Below are 21,775 nucleotides of genomic sequence, written 5' to 3' on the forward strand. Positions count from 1 at the left end.
AATAGGCCCCTTGAAGGGCCAATTATATATTGATTAAGCAAACCTAATTATTCATACGATCGATGCGAATTATACGAAACGAAATGGTCTGATACTTTCATGGATCCTTGTGATCTCAATCGATCATGATTCGTCATCGCAGTCGCCATGGCCAGAAGAATTTGTCCTTGCGGCATTTGCGAAAACGTTAATGCTCCCTCTGCCTGTGCAGCCTGCATCAATGCCAGGTTCTTATTGCCTCCTTTTCCTTTTCTTCCAACTCTTCTTCCCAACTTTTTTTTCTGGATGTCCGCGTGTTTAGGGCTTTGCGGGTATGATCGATCTCTTATGGGTATCAGATAGAACGTTTATCTTGTAAATTATGTAAGTGTATTCTCAAGCAGATGACTTGTTTTCTTGGAGATACCCTTGTATTTCCCTTTACTCAAACTTCCCGAGTTTAAATTTGTGTGTGCAGGTTAATTGAGAAATACAAGTTGCTGAAGAAGCTGTCAAGGAATCGAGACATATTGCGTATGCGGGTTGATGCACAGCTTAAGGCGAAGGTGGCTTTGCTTTTGCTTTGTTCTCATATATTTTATATTTTGGCGTGCTGTGTAAATTGTGTAGATAATAAATTTGAAAAGATGTAGCGATTTCAATTAGACCGGTCGTTGCAGTCAAGCAAGGGACTGTTTATTAAATTGATCAAAGAGCAAGATGTGCTCCTGCTGGGATTTCTTTCCAATGCGTTTCTGAGGAGTTGTGTGTAAATCAGCAATCTAATGTGATGCCAATAGACATGCAAGCGAGCTAGAGCTTGTAACTGTATGAAACCACCTTAGATTGGAGCTCCATTCAATGGAAGAGGAAGCATTTTGTGGGTCCAGATGTAGCAATAAGAACATTTAAATCCTGTATGAAATCACCTTAGGCTTTATCATTGGTGTAGTATGAATGCCCATAGAAGTAGGCATAGATCGTGGATGATCTAATGCAAAGGATAATGAAGGTTGTTATGGAAAGATTGATATTGACCCCAAAACTCACAGCATTTTGCTGGAAAATGGAGTAAATGTTGGATATTGAGAACCCCTTGGGGCACTTTTCACCTCCAATTGGGTTTTTTTTTTTGGCCCTTTGGATAAGGTCTTTATGTTAGAGGTATGTAATCTCATTTTGGAGTTGTACATCGGTACCATTCTACATTTTTGTACTAGCACTTCAGCTTTCTTATGCTCTCCACAATTGTTTTGTTCTACTCCTCTATGAGCTCAGTCCTGCTTCATGAGATGGTCTCCAGAAAACGTCTTCCTTTTAAAGAAAAAACTTTACGAGAGCCGGCACAATGGATTAAGGATGAGAGTGGCTTCTGGCTGTTGATCAACCATTTATTCTGTATCGTGGCATAGTTTTTGGTGCAAAAACTACTTGGGTTGGAGATTTATTCATTTCTGAGTCGAAATTCTTGCCCACATTTAGGGCTCCATCGCAGGCCTTCAGGCTAGGGGGTATCATTTGCAAGTATTAGTAGTTAGAATTGGTGCAGTCCATTCCTTCCACCATTTGTGGTATGTTGCACTTCTTTTGCAGATTTGTGGCCCATTTACAGATTTGGGTCATTTTGCAGGACTTTTTGGATTAGTTTGAGTCAGCATCTTGGGGCTTTTGCTGCAGCAGATAAATCTTGTTGTAAAATTTGTTGGTCATGTTGCACTTTTGTAGAATTTGCAGTCAGATTCTAGTGCATTTGTATAGTTATTTTCTCTTTGGGACTCTCAGGTTATCTTGCATTCTCTTTAGATGGCATGGAATGCAAATGATGTTTTTGAGATCCAAGAGTATAAGTTGGATGGCACCAACTATTCTTTGTGGAGCTTTATGGTAGATTACGTGGTTGTAGTTATGGGCCCACTTGGAATCAGCAAAGATGGTATGCCAAAGATGCTCAAGCTATGTCTGTAATTGCTTTGTTGGTTGAAGATGACAAGACACGGGAGAGTGAAGGCAAAAGGAGGTTGAATCAGCTTGTATTATCATCACAAGTACAGGCCTTATTTTATTGGCCTGAGGATCCCCATCTTTTGACTCAGCCAACACACATGACATCACCTATGATGTCATGTAGTACACCTACCATGACCTTATCTAATCCCAAAGGTCATCTGACCCTTCAAACTCACACAACTGACATCATTGAGTGATGATGTCCATCACACAGAGCCTGAGCCTGAAACCACTTAACCTATTCACAGGGACTGTTTGGATAGCAACCCTAGCACAGCGGAATAGACTCGAAACACTCAGTGTTCTCCCTCAGACACAGCAGCAAACACTCACTGAAACTCACGCCCGATATTACATGTAAAGAAGAAGTGATACTCAGTATACTGAGTCACAAAGCATGGGAAAACTGCTCAGAAAAGAGCCAAGTACATCCAGCCTGAAGTGCTGGGTAAAATCACAGTCAAGGATGGCTGCTCCTGCTGAGATCTACAGAAGTTAGAATCTTAGAATCTGCCACACTACACAAGTCACGAGGCCGTTGGAGGCTTGCGTTTACTCTGTGAGAATGGCCAGTATCAAGTGCCTATTTATAGGAGATGAGGGTAGCCTAAAGTCTGTAAAAAAGCTAACCAGATCTGCGTGTACCACACGACTTTGTCTAGACTAAAAATTGACCTGTTTGGTCCAGATGTAGGCACCTACTGCCCAGGCTATAAATACGCCCTTGCAGTGGCTCAGACTTTTTTTTTTTTTGATGACTTGTCCAGCCAGAGATGCCATGTGGACCCACGATAGTTCGAGCTGCTGTTCCAGGCCTTGCTCTTTGATTACCATGAGGCCTATTTGCCAATCCGTATCGCTAGCTTATCCAGGACGAGGTCATGGTGCTTCTTTATTTGCCCAACAGAGGAAAACTTCTCTGATATTTTTACCAAGGCTCTTCCTAGAGAGTAACTGGAGCATCTCATCAGACTCATGGGCATTTACCCATAGTCGAGGTCATTGAGAAGGGGCATTGGAGTGTCACTGACCCACCTATGAGCCCCCATATGAGGATGAGAAGGGATCAAGGCACAATAGGAAGGAGTACCTGGACAGGAGGATTGCGCAGGGTATACAGCATGTATGGTGGACTAATGCACATAGAGCAAGTTGCTCCAAAGAGCTCGCTGTGAGCGGAAGCATCTCCAAGAGATCTCTTGTGAGGTTGCCTCCAAGCTCACACTACCAGGTTCCTGCTTGGCAAATCTTGAAAAAGCAAATCAGAAATGATAGTGATGACCTCACGAGCTTTACAACAGTGATCTCTACATCTCTACAAAACTACCATAGAAGCAGGGGCTTCACGCTCTCGTAAAAATCACTAAACGTACAACCTGTTCAATTCTCCATAGTCAACGATCAATCACGGGGCAGGCACTCAATTTTCCTCCCAGCCAATTCTCGGTGACAGCAAACTCTCAGAACAGCCACATTACGTGAAGGCTCTAGCTTGCATATTTCACCAAGCCCCAATTCCCTAGATGGATCTAGTACACCACATGTCTTCATTCTAGGGTACCTCTTAAATGCATATTTACTACCCCTCTCTTGGGATATCAATTTATTCACTTGCCCCTAGGCACATTTCCCACTTAATGCATTTAAGACCCATAGCCTTAGACCCATCTAGTCAGTGCCTTGTCACCCTCATCAAGGACCTTGACATTAACCCCTTTGACCATTTACATGAAGCCCAAATAAATATAATACAAACATTGATCCTTTACAAAGGAAAATGTCGACTGACCCTTCCGAGGTCATGTTGCCTCAACTTGAGTGTAACAGCTCTGATACCTTGAAGTTGATAAGACAACGGGGAGTGAAGATAGTCCATGAAGGCAAAAGGAGGTCGAATCAGCTTGTGTGTCATTGCAACCCTTTAAACTCACATAACTGCAATCATTGATGAAGTCCATCACACAAAACCTAAAAAAACCACTGAACCTATGCACATTGACACAACCCTGGGGCCTGGACCACAACCATGTGTGACTTTACAATAACATGTTCCAGCCAAAAATGAAGCTGGGGTTTCCATTTGAAGAGACAACTTGATGGCATTCACCTGCATGAAGGGGATTCGATGTTGGAACACTAACAAAGATCCAAGATCTTTGTGAGCAGTTGCTCAATATTAGAATATGTAGTCAAACTGCCAAAGTTTCCCTCCCTTCTCCTTTGCAATTATTTTACTACATTCCCTAATGACGTGCCCCAGCTTTTTGTAGTAATGACATTTGCCCTCCTCCTTGGGCTTGCCTGCATTTTCTATACATGTGAGCAAATAAATAGGCGGCTTATGATGTAGCTGGCATATGGACAGTGCAAAAGGCTGGCGGGTCTGCAACATTTAAGGCTGGATCTGATGGGAAGGGATCAGCCACATGGACTGTGGATGCAGGCCAGCATATGTGGCAAGATTGGGGCCAGGGCTGGGGCATGCAAGAGCCCATAAAAGTGGTCAAACAATTGGGAGTCCGGGGGGCTGGTGGGCCACCCTTACAGACTGGTCGGCCTGTCAAAAGGTGTGAGATGGCCCGTAGTAGAAAGGGGGGGGGATCGGCATCTTCCTATAAATACGGCCCTAGAGGCCTAGTTTCTGAACTTCCACACTGAAGCCCATAAGAGCATGCTGGCAGTGAGAGGAGAGGCAGTTCTGGATCAGCCTTTGGTAGCCCTCAGAGGTGCTTCTACTGCAGGAGCAGCTATTGCCCCCTTCTGCTCCAGTCATCTGCTGCACATCCTGCAGCTTTGTACCAACTCCATCCACCTTTTTATGCAGGTACAGGCCTCTGAGTGGCTTTGTATCAACAGATTTGCAGCCATTACTGATTCCGTAATGGTCTGCTGTCCTCTGCAGGACCTGCTGCAGCAGGTATGCTTGCTGCCTACATGGCAGACTGACTGTATTCTCTGATCTGGCCATGTGGCTTCCCTCAGACCCAAACTATGCCGCTTGTATGTCTTTGTTTGGGGGCTCCCTGGTGGGGAGGTGACCACAATAATCCCAACAGAAAAGCCCTGCGCTGTGAGATTAAGCACTGGGAAGCTAGCCAGGCTTTTCTAGCGACAAAAAACTTTCAGATGTGCAAAGCATTAAAATCAGATCAGGTGGAGTGAAATTGATTAGCTGAAAGGCTCATTATTCCACTGTCTGGAATGCATCTCATGCCTATCTTCCCAACATCCCATCACCTGTGTTGATTGGCTCAAGACTATGCCAAATGTCAAAAGTGGCTACTTTGTATCTAAGAATCCACCACCTAGCAAGGTGGTATAATATAACGATCAGAATATGTACATCAGAAACCTTCCGATCTAAGCTATTACTCATCACGGGTGCCGGCACAGTATAATTCCACCTAGCCAAATCTTTGTGGTAGCAAGCCCTTCCTCAAAATTCAATCGCACGTGAAAGCTCCTACCTGCTAACCCACAAAGCCCCAATTCCCTAGATGGATCTAGTCTACCACATGTCTTCATTCTAGGGTACCTCTTAAATGCATCTTTTCTACCCCTCTCTTGGGGTATCAATTAATTCACTTCCCCCTAGGTGCTGTCACACACTTCCCCCTAGGTGCATTTAAGACCCATAGCCTTAGACCCATCTAGTCAGTGCCTTGTCACCCTCATCAAGGACCTTGACATTAATCCTTTTGACCATTTACATGAAGCTCAAACAAATGTAATACAAACATTGATCCTATAAAGGAAAATGTCTACTGGCCCTTCTGAGGTCATGTTATTTCAACTTCAGCGTAACATTTGTAAATGTAGTGGTGATTAGTCATGGCAAGTGAGGTCACTGCGTTGAAGATGTATTGGATTAAAGTAGTGACAGGTCATGACTCCTCAAATACATATCTGGAATTTTGAAAATTGTCCAGGATCCTTATATGCATTCAATAGAAATACATATATGGATTGCAATCACTTGTTGCATGGGAGGTGTCAACTAATCACTTTGGAAGAGGCAATGAATTTGCAGTGAATCATGAAGAGTAGTATTCAACGCATGTCATTCATCCATTTTTGCAAGACCTCTGAGAGCTAAATTAATCAAAATCAGAGGATAATGTAATTCTTGTGTGAATTTTTAGTATGCAACATGGAATCAAAGCCAGAGGATAATGTAATTCGTGTGTGAATTCTTAGTATGCAACATGGAATCAAAGGTTTTTACCCCATGGGTGGCTATCATAATGCTCAAACTGCATTTTTCATTTTTTTTGTATATGATGATTTGAGGCTTGTTCCTGGATTCATCTACATTCAAGTAGCTACTCCTGTACTGTGCCATCTCAAAGTCACAGTGGCTATCGATTGCTTGTAAAATTTCAGCATGAAGCAGATAGACAACATCATTGGAGTGTCACACATGCAGAAAACATTGCAAAAATGAGGGAGAAATTGCAGGAGTCCGAAAATGAGCTTTGGAGAGGTACGTTTTATTGGACAAATTACTACAGCTGGGTTGGTTAGTTTCTCTTTCTTTAGATTTAATGCATCCAATATTACAAAGGCGTACATTGACTGGTTTCTTCAAATTTGGGAAATTTCTAATGTATATTCACTCTGCTGTTCTGGACAGGAAAAGTTGAACTAAGTGAAAAGCAACGTGATCTAGATGCTCGTTTCAGTTTTCTTGCTTTTGCCTCTGAACAGGTTTATTTAATATTGGAACCTATGGTTGAAAAAACTGAGTGTTTTTAAGGTATGATAGCGTGGACATAGGCGTTAATTACTACCGTATTGTTGGGTTGAATTTAGCTGGCAAAGAAGCAAGTGGAGCAGCTGAGTCAATTCCAGCCAGATCTTGTTCGCACTCATACTTTGAGGCATGTAAGGCTCCATAAGCTTATTGGTACAATGGAACATTCTTTACTGGAATGCCAAAATTCAGACTAAATCATTTTTGCAGACAAGCATTGTTTGCGAACTTCAACAGAAGCGGAGGACTGTTATTCGCCAACTTTGCAAGGTTTTCCCTCTTAAGCATCTGGTAATCCCCTTGAACTTGCAGAAGCTTTGTGTGTATTTGTGTAAGGGAGAAGATGTAAAAAATCTTTGTAGTTTAGAAATGAACAGTTAAGCGTCTAGAATCTTTAGAGGCTCTGAGAAATTATTGAATATAAATCTGAGTTAAGAGAACTGAACTGCATTTCAAGAGGGGATTCTTGTGTTTTCTTAGATCTTAGACTTTCTCAACCTACCGTAGGATTAGGGGTTGATATATATGATAAATGTGAACAACATAAATATAGTGGTTTACAAATCATAAAAATGTCTCACATTGACTCAAACATTTCTGATTTGGCAAAATATGGAGTCATTTCTTCCCAATTCCATAGATTTTCCCTCCTTTTTACAACTAAGGAGTCTTTTATCAATCAATGTAGTAATTTCTGGTGTGTCGGCCTTAGGCATGTTTAGAATGATGGAACATAAGCTGAAAACAAAAGCAGGGAGCTTAACAGCCCGTTCTTCTTATAGTTTCAAAAGAGAGTTTGATTGAGTATGCATGTGCTTTCTAAGTTAGGATTGTAAATTTGCATCTTTGTAGGAAGCGGTACATAAGTGTAAGAGGTTCATTTAGTTTTTTAAGTTTTAAATAATTTATTCTTTCTGTAAATTCTTTCTTTCATTCCTACATATGAGAGAGAGAGAGAGAGAGAGAGAGAGAGAGAGAGAGATTTTATTCCTGTTTTTTGGTTGAGTTTGTTTCTTGATTTGTTTGTTCATTTTTGCTATGTCTTTTCTTACTTTCTCTTTATCTTTCTCTTTTGTTTATTTGACGTATTTTAGTAGCACTGGGTTTGTCCAAGAGACTCCGCGGGTCTTTAGAAACCCAATATAGCTGCTTATGCTTGGGCACTGGTGATGACGTAAGTGTTGCTTTGCTTGCTAAGTATGTCTACCTTTTGTTTTTCAAAATTTTTTTGGTTACCTTACTTTTCTTCTCTTTTGTTTTCTCTTTTATTTTCTTTGTAGAATTTTGGAGTCTGGACTTTAGAACAACAGAAAATCTAAGTGTGTATGATTGGAAATATTCTAGTCTTACAAAGGTTTTTAAATATGAGTTAAGAGAAGAACAAAAACTCATATTTCCATTCTAGCCCTGGAGGAATTGCTTCTAGCCAGGTCCTTGTTTGACATAAGCCACTGTGGGACTTCAGCGGGGAGGCTGCAAGGGATGCATCGTCCTTGATGGAGGGTGAATGTCTGTCTGTTTGTGGGAGAGCCCCCATTGCCAGAACCCCAGTGTCTACAGACTGCATCCGAAGCCTATTGTGCTTAGCTCCTGTGATTGTCTGCACCACATATGGGTCACCTTTGTGGGGAGAATGTGTGAAGTTTGTGATCTTTCATTTTATGAAAAAAGTTTTATTGGAATCAATATACAGGCAATGGCAGTTTCTCTCACATATTTTATGTCAATAGGCACTTATACATCGCCGTCACAAAACTTTGAGATCTTGACATCGGTATTTCTGTCCTCTTGTGGTGGAAAAGTTATGGTTCATTTTGCAGTCGAGTTCTTGTAAATGTAGGATATATGGAAAACTGTTGGCCAGTCTTTTTTTCTAACCATGCCACATTTACAAATTTCTGCTGTTTTTTGCTCTCGGTGTTCTAATTTATTGCTTTCCTGAAAACATCTAGCATTTATGGTCCAATCTTGCACACATATCCCTTGTGTTTTTTTCTTTGTAATTCCATTTTGATGCATCAGTTGATGTGTGGTGCTCGCACAAGGCAATTACTCATTTGATCCTCCTGTTGGAGAGCATAAGAGGGGAGACAGTTTGCTGCATGCCAATTGTGGTTGCTAGTATCCTGGTTGCGCATCAGAGATAGTTTCTGGGATGGCTGGAAGCTTCTAATATGGCTTGACAGGTGTCCCGATCTATTAGAAAGGTCACTGACCCACCTGTGAGCCCCCTATGAGGAGGGCATAGGGTTCTGCGAACCTAGATAGCTGCAGGACAACAGAATAGGGTGCAGGCTTATCTTCAGTGCTGTGGCAGACACGTTGCAGTGCTGCAAGTCAGCAGTGAAAACAGCAGTGCTGCCAGGGCTATATGGCAGCAGGTCAGGGTCGGCAACAGCACTGGTTGGGGTCGGGAGCTGCACAGGTTGGCAGTCCGGCTTGTCATCTACATGGGTTCGGCCAGAATTTTGAGGGGGTGTAGCCCCTTCTCCCCTAGTTTTCTATCCCACTGAAGCCCTTCTACTAAAGGCACGCAGGAGCAGAAACATTGGCCATCTTCTGTGTCTATACTTCTCAGATTTCGAGCAGTCCTCTCCGACTGTTTTGTGCCCAGCAGTTTGCTGGATGTTTGTGGTTTCTTCCTGAATAATTTGGCCACTCTTTGTGTTTGCTATAATCGGAGCTACCTTGTGGCTCAGAAGTGCCCAACTGATGTTGAAGCTAGGCTGCCAGGACGATGATCCTTAGTGGGAGTTCCGAGTCCTACCAAAGCCACAAATATCCAGCAGTTTGCTGATGTTTGTGGCTTCTTCCTGAATCATTTGGCCACTCTTTGTGTTTGCTATAATCGGAGCTACGTTGCGGCTCAGAAGTGCCCAACTGATGTTGAAGCTAGACTGCCAGGACGATGATCCTTAGTGGGAGTTCCAAGTCCTACCAAAGGCATAAGCTACTACTAAAACTTCCAGGTATCCTAAAGCCAAAATCAAGCCTTGAAAACTTCAAATTACATCGCCATGACTATCTTAATAATGTAGGCCAGCCACTTAAAGCCAAGAAGCCCTAAGAATCAATTGCTCAAGTTATAGAAAAGCTTGAAACCATGTACCACATGCAAGCAAGCAAGCAACCATTTAAAATACACCCATATTTAAAGTTTTACTGTTTTTTGTATAATTGTTTTCCTCTCTGATAACAAATATAAATTGAGCCCTATGGATGTCAAGGGCACTTCAAGGAATGTGATAGTGGTTGTAGATCCGGACACAAGAGTGGGAGGATAAAGATGCGCAAGCCGTGTCAAGGTTGTAACCGGCCTTCGGGAAATCCAAAGGGCAGTGAACAGTTAATAACCAGCAAATACTTAATTTACACCCACTTAGAGCAAACCGAATCAACTTAGAACACAACACCCGACAGCTAGATTGCCCCTGTCCGGCCACCAAATTGGCCTAGCCCCCCTTTTGGTATTTCTTTATCTTTTACTCAAAAGGCTTGGAAACACAAGAATAGCACCGCAGTGCATCAGCCCACAGACGACTAACTGAATAATCTGATCACAGGCACTTCCGTCCTGCTATGCAATCACATAAAAGGCACCCCAGTCCAGTGCAACATTCCATGGCAGCCCTTCTCCCAAATCTAACTGAGGGTTCTAACCTGGCAGCTTTGATACCCACTAGGGGAGTCCTAGCAGGAGAGAAATCTGCCCACTCTGCCTTGGTAGCTCTGAATACCTGTCAAGGGAGTCCTAGCAAGACAGAGACCAGCAAAACAACCACACTTGGTTGTTCTTGGCAACCAGAAAAGCCAGCTGCGCAAATCAAAAGAATCTGAGGGTTTTGAGGCGGTAGGAAAGCTCCCAGAAAGCAATCAACCGATCGGAAAGCTCGGGAAACCCTGGGAAATCAGCAAACATGGAAAAACGAAATTCCCTGGCAATATCTCTGGCACCCAGGTAGGTGAAAATCAGCAAAAGCAACCCTGGAAAAGCTGTTGGAAGAGAATCGCCAAGTCTGGAAGCAAATTGAGTTGCCTGGAAGCTCCAAACTGCCTGGGAAAGTGCGATTTTGATAGGCACCTGGCCTGGGAAGCTCTTGGAAGAAGTGCGAATTAGATTTGGGTCTCTGGGAAGGCATGAACAGTAGGCATGCAGCAAAAACGAACTGATCTGGAGGCTCTTGGCAACAAAAACGAATTTCGTTTTTGAGCTTCTGGCAGGCCTAACAGCCCACCAACAGCTCACATACGGCCCTAGTAGTCGAATATCAGCAAGGTGATGTGATAGAATAGCCTTGGAGCACTTTCCCAGCTTGTGACTTGCCTCTCCTTGTTCTTATGTGGTCCAAAAAACAGCCCTGAAAGTGAATTTTAACTTTTCTGATTGCTTTCCAAGCAAGCTAGCCAAACGTGGCTCCTAGAGCTATTTTTAGCGAAATGAATTTTTACCCCTCTCTAACCTTCAGTCCCTTGCCTTGGGACTATCCTTCGGAACTCCTTAAGTACATCTAGAAAAGGATGACCAGAGTATGCTTTTTGAAAAGTAGAACTTGGTATCCCAAGCTGTTTGGTTGACCTCTGTAAGACATTATGAAGATCCTTGCATCAAGCTATAACAAGACTTTGTGGCATTTTCAAGTAGCCGTATCTTTCCTAGCCTAGGTATATGTTTCTCCCTTTTAAGTACTGAGCTATTGTTCTTCAGGTAGTCTTGTTCGCTATACACTATCGTGGGATTAAGTTTCTGTACTGTGTCCCTTTGCGAAGTGATTCCCATTGATGTATTCTCTCTCCAACTATCCAACCCTCCTGCAGCGTCCCTGATCCAAGTCTGTGTCATAGCGTTCTCTTGGTGTGAATGATACACTGTATGTAAGGGTGAAATGGATAAAATAAAATCTACTCATCTCCTCAAAAGATCTAATATGACGCACAATACATATAATCCTCATGTAGCTTGAAATAGTTGCTCTCTTCCATAGCTGATTGTGAGCCTATTTATATGGACAAGATATCATGTGTGTAAATAGAGGGAACACATCAATGTTACTAGACTCTTCTTCAACTCTAGATCTTCAATGTCAGCTGAGTGTCACAGACTGGATCAGTCAGCTGACATTGAAGATCCAAAAAGAATGGGAAGTTGCAGGTCTGTGTTGACTATCGGGGAACTCAATGGTCAGACCAATAATGATCCTCTGGAAATCCTAACTACATCTAGAAAGAGATGACTAGACTATGCTTTTTGAAAAATTTTGCCTACATTGTAGAACTTGGTATCCCAAGCTGTTCTGTAAGAGATTATGAAGACCCTTGCATCAAGCTATAGCGAGACTGTGGCTTTTTCAAGAACCATATCTTTCCTAGCCTTCTCCATGCATCTATTGTGCTTCAGGTAGTCTTGTCGGCTATACACCACCGTGGGATTAAGTTTCTGTACTCCCATTGATCTATTCTCTCTCCAACTATCCAACCCTCCTGCATCATCCCTGATCCAAGTCCCTGTCATAGTGTTTTCTTGGTGTGAATGATATACTGTATGTAAGGGTGAAATGGATAAAATAAATCTACTCATCTCCTTCATAGATCTAATATCATGCACGAATACATATAATCCTCATGTAGTTCGAAATAGCTGCTGTCTTTAGTAGACCATTTATGGAGAAGATATCACGTTTTAAATAGAGGGAACACATCAATGTTACAAGAATCTTCTTCAACTCTAGATCTTTTGAGAGGTTTGTTTCCTTGTTTTTTTGAGTAGCTGCTGATTAGCTTGGCCAGCTGAATTGCATTCTCTTTGTTATGTAATATTGATTGTTGAAATCCTCAAATCTTTGTGGTTTTGTTGGTTTATCAGTTGTCCTCAAATGCAGGGGAAAGGAGGGAAGGTTCAAATTCATTACAATATTGGACAATTTGTGGTGCTCGCTTGCCAATTGGTGATGATCCTCATTCAATCCCAGCTCAAGAACTTGCAGCATCTCTTGGGTAATGTTCCCTCTTTAAGTTGCTTCTAGTTTTGTACCTTCTATGACTAGGACAGTTTAGTCTTTGTTTAAACGCTTGATTGTTTTGAAATCTCTGCTTGTTTAAAAAACCATTGGGTAATCACTATCCACAAGTATTCCTCTTTTTGTTCTTATGCAAGACCTCTCTCTCTCTCTCTCTCTCTCTCTCTCTCTCTCTCCCCTCCCCCCCCTGTTGGAAAGGTCACCTCCCCATCTGTAAGCCCCCAAATGAGGAGAGCGTGGGGGAGGGAGACCTAGGGCAGGATGTGCCCAAGAGAGAAGAAAGAGAGGGGGCTGCCACATTGGCAGCACCTCACAGGAATGCAACCTACAGATGGCATCAGCATGGTGAGGGTAGTGGGCAGGTGAAGGGCCTGCAACAGACCCTGATGATGGCACGGTACAGGCAGGTCAGGACAGCAGGACCTGTAGGGACAGGTACGGCCCCTATACAGCAGCATGGCAGGTGTCTACAGGCAGGGACACGACCTGCAAGCAGAGCTGGCACATGGCGCAGCATAGCAGGAGCAGAGGTGTGCCTTGTGGGCAGGATTGCAACCTGCAGAAGGGCCTGGAAAAGGGCCAGACTTATGGGCCTGGACCCTGCACTGGAAGGGGCCAGCAAAGGGCCCTTATATAGGGCTGGTTAGGCTGAGCCAACCAGGTCGGTTGGGCCAGCCAACCTAGTCTGTCCAGTCGGCGGCCCAGTCAGGGCAGACTGGTCAGTATTTTTGCCAGGCCTTAGGGCCTATAAAAGGAGAGGCTCAGGCCTCATTTCATTATCCAACTATCCAGCAGTTCAAGGAGCAGACAGGAGCAGCCAGGAGCTACTTCCTTGGGCCTCACATTGGGGGTGAAGGAGAGTTGAAGGTGAGCTGCAGACTGAGTTCCCTAGAGGCTGGACCTTGGCTGTCTACTAGGGCAGCAAGGTGTTGTGATCATCATACCTTCTGGAGCAGCCATTCACAAGTAGGTTGGAGTAGTGGAACAGGGACCTGTGTGCTGTAGACAAAGCTTGGCAGGGGCTGCCCACCTAGGCTGATTCACAGGCAGTAAGGTGGAGAAGAACACACTGGACGGAAAGTCTACAGACGCTCGAGGTGGAGCACGCGGGCTCGAGTCTAGAGATAGGCAGCTGATAGGAGAAGGGCCTTGTGGTAAGATCAGAGGACCACACCATTGATGGGACTCTGGATCTATCTCTCTTGTATTGTGTCCATAGTTTTGAATGGAAATATATATTTTGGTGGTTTCTCTATCTGGCTGGTTCATTGTCTATTGATGAGTCTGCACATCTATTGAATGCACATAAGTAAAGAAGTTTGTGATTCCACACCCACACCACACATTGTGTGAGCTCCTGGGCATTACTATAAGTCTTCCGCTGCGTGTACCCTCTGTTGGGTATTTTCTAACACCCCCCCCCCCCCCCCCCCCCCCCGGCAAAAAAAAAACCCCTCTCCACACACACACACACACACCACCACCACCAACAACAAAATAAAGTACCTTCTATTAAATGCTTGAAAATGATACAAGCAAGCTATCCATAAGGCATAAGGAAAGAAAGAGCTGGCTGCTTTGTAGTGTGCTTCAGTGGGCTTCAGCTCACTACATGTGTAACACATCTTCACCCTTCTCCACTACATTTTTGGATCATTAGTGGATGTCATGCTTACTGACCACACGTAGCTTAATGAGGGCAGATCAAGATCACATAGTGTTTAACCGTGAGGCAAATATGATCTTCAGAATAATATTACCTTGATCACTCACATGTATACCTTGAGTGTATATTATCTTCAGTATGTGATGGATCCATACTAGTCACACCTAGTGATAGGATGCTGGAAGCTAGGGAATGAGGTGGACTTCACATGAGTGAAGTTACGAGTCATTTGACTATTTCCTACCGCATCACCCTCCATCTGATATTAAGTTGTCAACATGCTGTACAAGACATCAGATGCCTCTCACATCCTCTAGGGTTTTCTAACATCCGATGGGCTTTCCAAAACCCATGGTTTATTCTTGACACCTTCAGATTGGCTTTGGGGGTGAGCCGTGGTGTGTTGGGCAATGATGCTTAGCTTAATGAGGATAGATGAAGATCACGTAGTGTTTAACCGTGAGGCAGATATGATCTAAATAACTCTTAATATTTGAGTGTTAGGTTTAGCACCTTGATCACTCACATGTACATTAGATAGAGCACATTGAGGTCTAAAGGATGGAAATAGTTTGGGTAAATTCTGAGTTATCTAGGTCAAATTATGAGCCTGGCAAACCTATGATGTGCATTTGTTCTAAGCTTATTAATTTAATTAATTATGTGCACGGGTAGAGGGGTTATGGAGCAAAATTTTTAAGAGACCTAATTAAAAGATTAAAATAATTCCTAAAAGCTATTCTAACCTAGAATAACCAATCAAATACTACACCAGAAAATAAGATATTAGAAATCGTTTTTCAGCTTTTTCATAGCTTTTTCAGCTTGCTTTGTGTGCTTTCTTAGCTTTCTATAGCTTTTTTCTTTCACCCAATATCAGTAAAAGTTTGGGCTTGGTTCTAAGTAGTCACAATTGCTCTCTCTTGCAAATTTGCACCCTCTCCGTGCTACTCTCTTTGCAAATTCGTCCTCTTCCTAGTCATCCTCTTGCTGTCCAACTTGATGAATTTCTGGAATCTTTGCTTCAGCCTACATTTCTTCTTGTCCAATGCCCAATACGAGTCACGAGGCAAAGCCTAAGAGATAAGTTGATACTAGAATAACAATTCCGGAGAGATTTTATAGAGATTGGCAAGTATTGGGACTCTTTTCGCTTGGTCTTCACCAAGAGCTGCCAATCGTTACTTTTTCTACAGTATTTCTACCGCTATATATTGAGTTCTCAAATTTTTCATCCATTGGGAAGATCATTGTACATGTTTTGGACTACTTATTCATGTCCTAAATTACAAATCGGGTTTTGTTCTACTATTATAATAATAAAGAAATATACTTGGGATTAGCCCAGCTAGGAGGCACACCTCATTCACATCCCATCGGGTGTCAGACTCTTTTTTATTCCTTTATCTTCTTTTCCCGTTCTGTTGTGTGAAATTTGATTGATATGTGTGTGGATGTTCATCTCAAAATAATGACCATTTGAAGTTCTAAGTGGTATCTTAGACATGATATGTTCAATCATGATGGTCCTATAGTTTTTTGGGCTCATGGAATCCCTTGCCTTGTGAATGGGTCCAATATTGTTGAGAATCCAGGTATGTAGAAAGCCAAGACAAACTGTTTCATTGAAGAGCTTTGCTTGCAATAGCTAGTATGATGATGAGTGCAAGGCTCTTCGCCATCAACACAAATTTGAGACCAAGCATAACCTTCGGAGAACAAGCGTGAGTATCCCCGTTTGATACACCGGAAGAAGAGCAAACTCCAAGGACTTTTGGCAAAAATTCCTTGAGCGGCGATCCACATCACCTCTCACAAACACCCAAATTTGGCACACCTACACACGTACATTATACGACATTCCTCACCAGCCCGCTCCCGAAAACCTCACACTCACCTCGCCCCATCTCTTGCACTCTTTTCACAAAGGGAGGGGGTCAAAGACGCAGTACTAAAGCTTCATAATGGCCAAGTGAAGGATCATGAGGGTTTATGCACTACATTCTTGCACACAGGATTGACATACTAGCCCTGACCTTGGGAACAAAGCCAAGGGGTGGAGGCCGTGTGGACGGAGTGGTGTAGGGAAAGGCATGAAGGACAGCCTTGTGAAGTGAGTGAGTGATCAGAGTGGCACGGTTCTCTAATAGTGGTATGTGATTGATGTATGAAAGTAGAGTGTATTGGTGGGCTGAATACTTATGTGAGAGATTGCGGTCAAAGTGTATGTCATGGTAGATAGTATGAGAGAGAGAGAGAGAGTGTGTTTGCATAAGATCCATTACATCATACCCATGATTGTTGCATAGCGAAAGGCAGAGTTTTTTTTTGCAAGAAGAAGTAAATTCGATTAATGCTTGAAAAACCATACTACCAGCTTCCAATAGGAGTTGTCGATGAAAACAAAGAAAAGAACTGGTTGCCAGCTTTAAGAACAACCATCCATTTCCAGTTTTTTCATGGTAGGAGCTAGCAACCATGCTGGTGGTCTATATGCCCAACAAATACCCCTTGTGGAAAAGGTGTAGAAAACTCCCGCCGGCCATGTCTGGCAGAAGTGCTCTTGCCCCTCGACAGTGGCTCTCGATCTTGGAGTACGCGCTCCCAAATGGCACACAAGGTGAAGATGATATCTTGCCAAATGGCTACTAGAGTAGCCGTTGGAGAGATCGACTAGTCTCCCATTACCTTGCTACATCTAGCTAGATGTTCCAGGCAGTGATGGTGGAGATGGTCTCCCAAACACCACCCTCCGAGAGATGGTGGGCATGAACCACCTGGGCTGAACTGTGTCATGGATCTCAATCCAGGAAACCTGGTGTTTATGTATCTTGTAAGACGGCGTAACAGGGTCGATCGCAAAGGCGTGGCCTCCCTTCGTGAGCCAGGCCACCATCCCCCTCCTGAAATCCCTTGCTCATCCTCTGCATGCTAGCAACAATCCTGAGGGCCGCTAGCCAAATCCGTTGTGCAGCAAGGCTACCCCAAAGACAATGCGGGATGGTCTCCAAAACTCCATCCCCGCAATAAACTCCATCCCCGCAACTAGTGCATCTGCCATCTATCCGCATCTGCTCTAGCCAGGGGCCGATGGGCAGACCCCAATGTGCTAACAGCTAGAAGAAATAAAAATTCTTTCATGGGTGCAAACTCGTCTAGAGGCGAGGCCAAAAGCGGCCAACAACGCCCGATGCGAGTGGTATATGAGGAGACCTCCTCTACCTGGTCCGAATGCCGTATGCGGACAGGCCAAAACCGCTCCCTAGGGTCCCATTGAATGTCACATAAGGGTCTGCCCTCCCAAATCCAAAGGCGCCACACTGCTCCCTCTAGGGTTGATAAGATGGAGGGATTGATGTACCAAGTCCTGCCCAAGCGACCCACAATCTTGACCCTCTTCCACTCCAAGTCCTCTAGGTCCACCTCTGTCTCCTCCGACTTATCCTGTAGTGAGCCTCTTGGTCCCACTCGACAGAAACGAGACTGCGGGGAACCAAGAGACTCCCAAAAAAAGCGTATCCAGAGCGGTATTCCTATCCGCGAGAGCTGTCTTGAGTAGCAATGGGGGGTCCAGGGGCTCTGTAGTCCCTCCCACCAAGAGTCTGGGATTGCCTCCTCAATCTCTTGCATCGTGATATGTGCTCCTCGGAGGTAGGAGAGGGCATGTCTGCGGGCCTCTGCCTCTCTAGGAAGTCGTCTCCATGTCCCAAAGGATTTGGCCGATTCCCTGTCCCACTGCGCCCATCCGATATGAGTCCGTTGTCCTAGCATGCGCCCCTTCGAGTCTTTGACATCTGGGTGTTTGATGAGAGGCTGCCTCTCAAACTCCTCTCTGCAAGACAGCCTAGCCCGTATGAGTCCTCCTGCCAGTCTTTGTCACACTCTGTAGAGACTCTGCATCAACAGAGAGCCCTTCCTTGTCAGCGGTGTCTCTGAGAAGATCCAGCTGTAGGATTGTTGCCACTGCCCCCAGTGCGAGGCGTGTTTCCAAGAAACTACTGTTGGAGGAGGAGCTTCCAGGGGTCTGCACCTAGAGTAAGGCCTCTCACAACCAGCTTGCCCAAGAGGGCTCTGATCTGCATCTCTAGGTCAATAATACCAAGTCCCCCCCTGCTTCTGTGGCAAGATCACTGTCTACTAGGCCACCTTGGCTGTGGTGTTGCATGTGCCATACGATCCCAACCAGAGGAAGTTCCATACTAACCAGGTTAGCCCAAAGTCAACGTCAATGAAAAGTCATCGCATGAGTAAACTTTGTTTTGACCAATTTTTTCCTTTTCTGCTTCTGCAAGAACGACTGATGCTGTTGTCCAAATTCGCATGTTGCTACTCCGAAAATGCAATTCTTCTTTGCATGATGTAGATCTACATGTGAGTGAGACGGATCGACTTACCTTGTGAAAAGGAGAGCGGAAATGTGGTCCTGTTCTCATACTTGCTCCATGAAAAGTCAACGCCAATGAAAAGTCATCGCATAAGTGATGGGAATTGCATGTTGACAATAGCACATAAAATGACTCATCATAGCTAGTTTTGATAGAGACCTCTTAGATAATCACATGTGTTATAAAATTGCAGCTTTACTCATTTGAATTCTTGCACTATAGAAAGATATTGCGATACAGAGAATAGACCCTCGACTCTATATACAGCTCATGCCTATAGGCCTTGTTGCTGATTATTACAATGATAGAAGACTCTGCTACATCTCTATTGCAAGCATAGCTTGCTCAACAACTTTACTCGACTAAGACTTCCAAAGACAGAGGAGCTGCTCTTTCTTTTAACTACAGACCCACACTCTCATTAGAAAGCTATCGCGAGCTGGACAAAAGGACTATGCTCTTCATCATAACATGTATTTGTAGACAGTGCTAGACACTTTTCTCTACCGCCTCAAACTGCAGCTACCGCCTCAGATCCTTGTAGTGAATCACCACGTGAGATCCATGCAGTGGACTGCTGCCAACAATAGCCAATCATCTTGCACTTCGTCTGTTGCCGAATCACGAATGATTGTCCATGTCCATTGACCAACCAGAATAGACACCAACGACAAAATGAACCTTGTGCCCCAAAATACATCTCCCCATGAGGTCGAAATAGACCCACGACCAAAATGGGGAGTAACACAAAAAATGACAATTGCAACTTCTTATTTCCTCTGCCAATGACTGGAGCCTGAAAGGTTAATCTGCATGAGCGATCTACAATCCTCCATCAACGTAGTTATCACGCTTTTGCTATGCAATTTTGATACGGTTTGATGCCTCTACAACCTGCCACCAAACATTTCAAAACCTCGTAGCCTCGAAAAGCACATGCACATCATAGTCCACAAGGACTCGGCATCATAGCCCAGTAGAAAAGCTTCCAAGCATCATAGTTTGGACAAACATGCTCACAAAGAGCCCGAATCTTAACAGTCAACACTGCTTTAAAACTACCGTCGGCTGCAAAGCAAAAAGCAAACACAATTGTAGAAGATACCCGCCCACATAGGGCTGAGTGAAGAACACTAGATACATCAGAAAATATGGTTGCCCACATAGGACACGACCTGAAAAGTGAGCCCTGATCGAATCTAAAGCGTCTTCCACATCTCCTACAAAGTTGCCAACTCACTCTTCCTAGACTTCGTAGGACTGGCTTTGACAAGCTCTTCTCTGTTTATTCACGATCAGCATACTTTCGGTGAAGAAAGGTGATCACTTCCCTAAGAACCTGATTGTTGTCCTTCAAAACAATGGATAGAACGTATATGTCTTGACAGCCTGTACTGATACGAAGCTTTCTCTTAGCGCTTCGATGCCACCACAAGAATTCTTTCCTTTGTAATGCTTCTACAATCCAAAGAACCGTGATCCCAGAACATACGCTCAGACAATGTTTCGACCACCTCATGAACAGATAGGCTCAGAAAACTCGCTTTGATACCACTGATAGGAATTGCATGTTGACAATAGCACATAAAATGACTCATCACATCTAGCTTTGATAGAGGCCTCTTAGATAATCACATGCGTTATAAAATTGCAGCTTTACTCATGTGAATGCTTGCACTAGAGAAAGATATTGCGATACAGAGAATAGACCCTTGACTTTATATTCAGCTCATGCCTATAGGCCTTGTTGCTGATTATTACAATGATTGAAGACTCTGCGACATCTCTATTGCAAGCATTTCTTGCTCAACAACTTTACTCGACTAAGACTTCCTAAGACAGAGGAGCTGCTCTTTCTTCTAACTACAGACCCACGAAGACATACTTGATGACTCTCATAAGAAAGCTATTGCGAGCTGGACAAAAGGACTATGCTCTTCATCATAACATGTATTTGTAGACAGTCTTTCTTCTAACTACAGAGCCGCGAAGACATACTTGATGACTCTCATAAGAAAGCTGTGTAGCTACCGCCTCAGATCCTCGTAGTGAATCGCCACGTGAGATCCATGCACTGGATTGCTGCCAACAATAGCCAATCATCTTGCACTTCGTCTGTTGCCCAGTCACGAATGATTGTGCACGTCCACTGACCAACCAGGATAGACACCAAAGACAAAATGAACCTTGCGCCCCAAAATACATCTCCCCATGAGGTCGTAATAACATAGGCAATAATTCCAACAATAAGTAAACTCTGTTTTGACCAATTTTGTCCTTTTTTGCTTTTGCAAGAACGACTGATGTTGTTGTCCAAATTCGCATGTTGCTACTCCGAAAATGCAATTCTTCTTTGCATGGTCTAGATCTACATGTGAGTGAGATGGATCGACTTACCTTGTGAAAAGGAGAGCTGAAATGTGGTCCGGTTCTCATAACTTGGTCCATCCCAACCTTGCTTGCCCAACCAGACACCCAACATAGTCATCTTTTGATCTCTTATCTATATATCAAAGGGAAGTGCAGTCCATTGCTCATGGTGGCCTCCAAGACCGTACCAAAACACGTAATAATGAAAGAGACGGCAATGGTAAGGCTATGAAACGATGAAGTGACTGGGAACTCATGCACATGGTGTTTTGCGTCCATGTTGTCCACTGTGTGAACCCATGGTACCATTGCTCTATCATTGTACGAGTGTTCTCCAACAAGGTGAGTTAGACAATTCACACCTACTAGGAAGTGGAGAAAGAGGGAGAGGGGGTGATTGACATGCACTGTTAGGGGATGGAGAGAACGAAAAGAGGGGGCAAAGAAGACGCCAGAGGGAGGGGTTAAGAATGGAGAGAGATGGGGTGGGGGGAAGGATTAAAACGCAAAGGAATACGTTAAAGTAAAGGAGGGGAAGAAAGCTTACTACAAATTAATGAAGGTAAAGCATACTACAAATTAATGAAGGTAAAGCATACTA

At 43.7% G+C, this 21,775-nt stretch overlaps 1 protein-coding gene across 1 annotated transcript in view; it reads left to right on the top strand.

Annotated features, from left to right (window-relative positions):
- Positions 1 to 21,775, top strand: part of LOC147902945 (DNA-directed RNA polymerase II protein) — a 42,377-nt gene continuing 20,602 nt past the window's right edge. The window contains exons 1-7 of the mRNA XM_087374045.1: positions 1 to 227; positions 458 to 545; positions 6,370 to 6,469; positions 6,620 to 6,693; positions 6,799 to 6,870; positions 6,950 to 7,030; positions 12,600 to 12,730. Coding sequence (XP_087230171.1) covers positions 148 to 227; positions 458 to 545; positions 6,370 to 6,469; positions 6,620 to 6,693; positions 6,799 to 6,870; positions 6,950 to 7,030; positions 12,600 to 12,730 — 626 coding nt within the window. The 5' untranslated portion in view covers positions 1 to 147. The remainder of the gene's footprint in view (positions 228 to 457; positions 546 to 6,369; positions 6,470 to 6,619; positions 6,694 to 6,798; positions 6,871 to 6,949; positions 7,031 to 12,599; positions 12,731 to 21,775) is intronic.

The sequence above is a fragment of the Dipteris shenzhenensis genome, chromosome 4 (assembly GCF_047967505.1).
Source record: "Dipteris shenzhenensis isolate YYH24624 ecotype China chromosome 4, Dip_SZ_1.0, whole genome shotgun sequence".
Lineage (NCBI taxonomy): Eukaryota > Viridiplantae > Streptophyta > Polypodiopsida > Gleicheniales > Dipteridaceae > Dipteris > Dipteris shenzhenensis.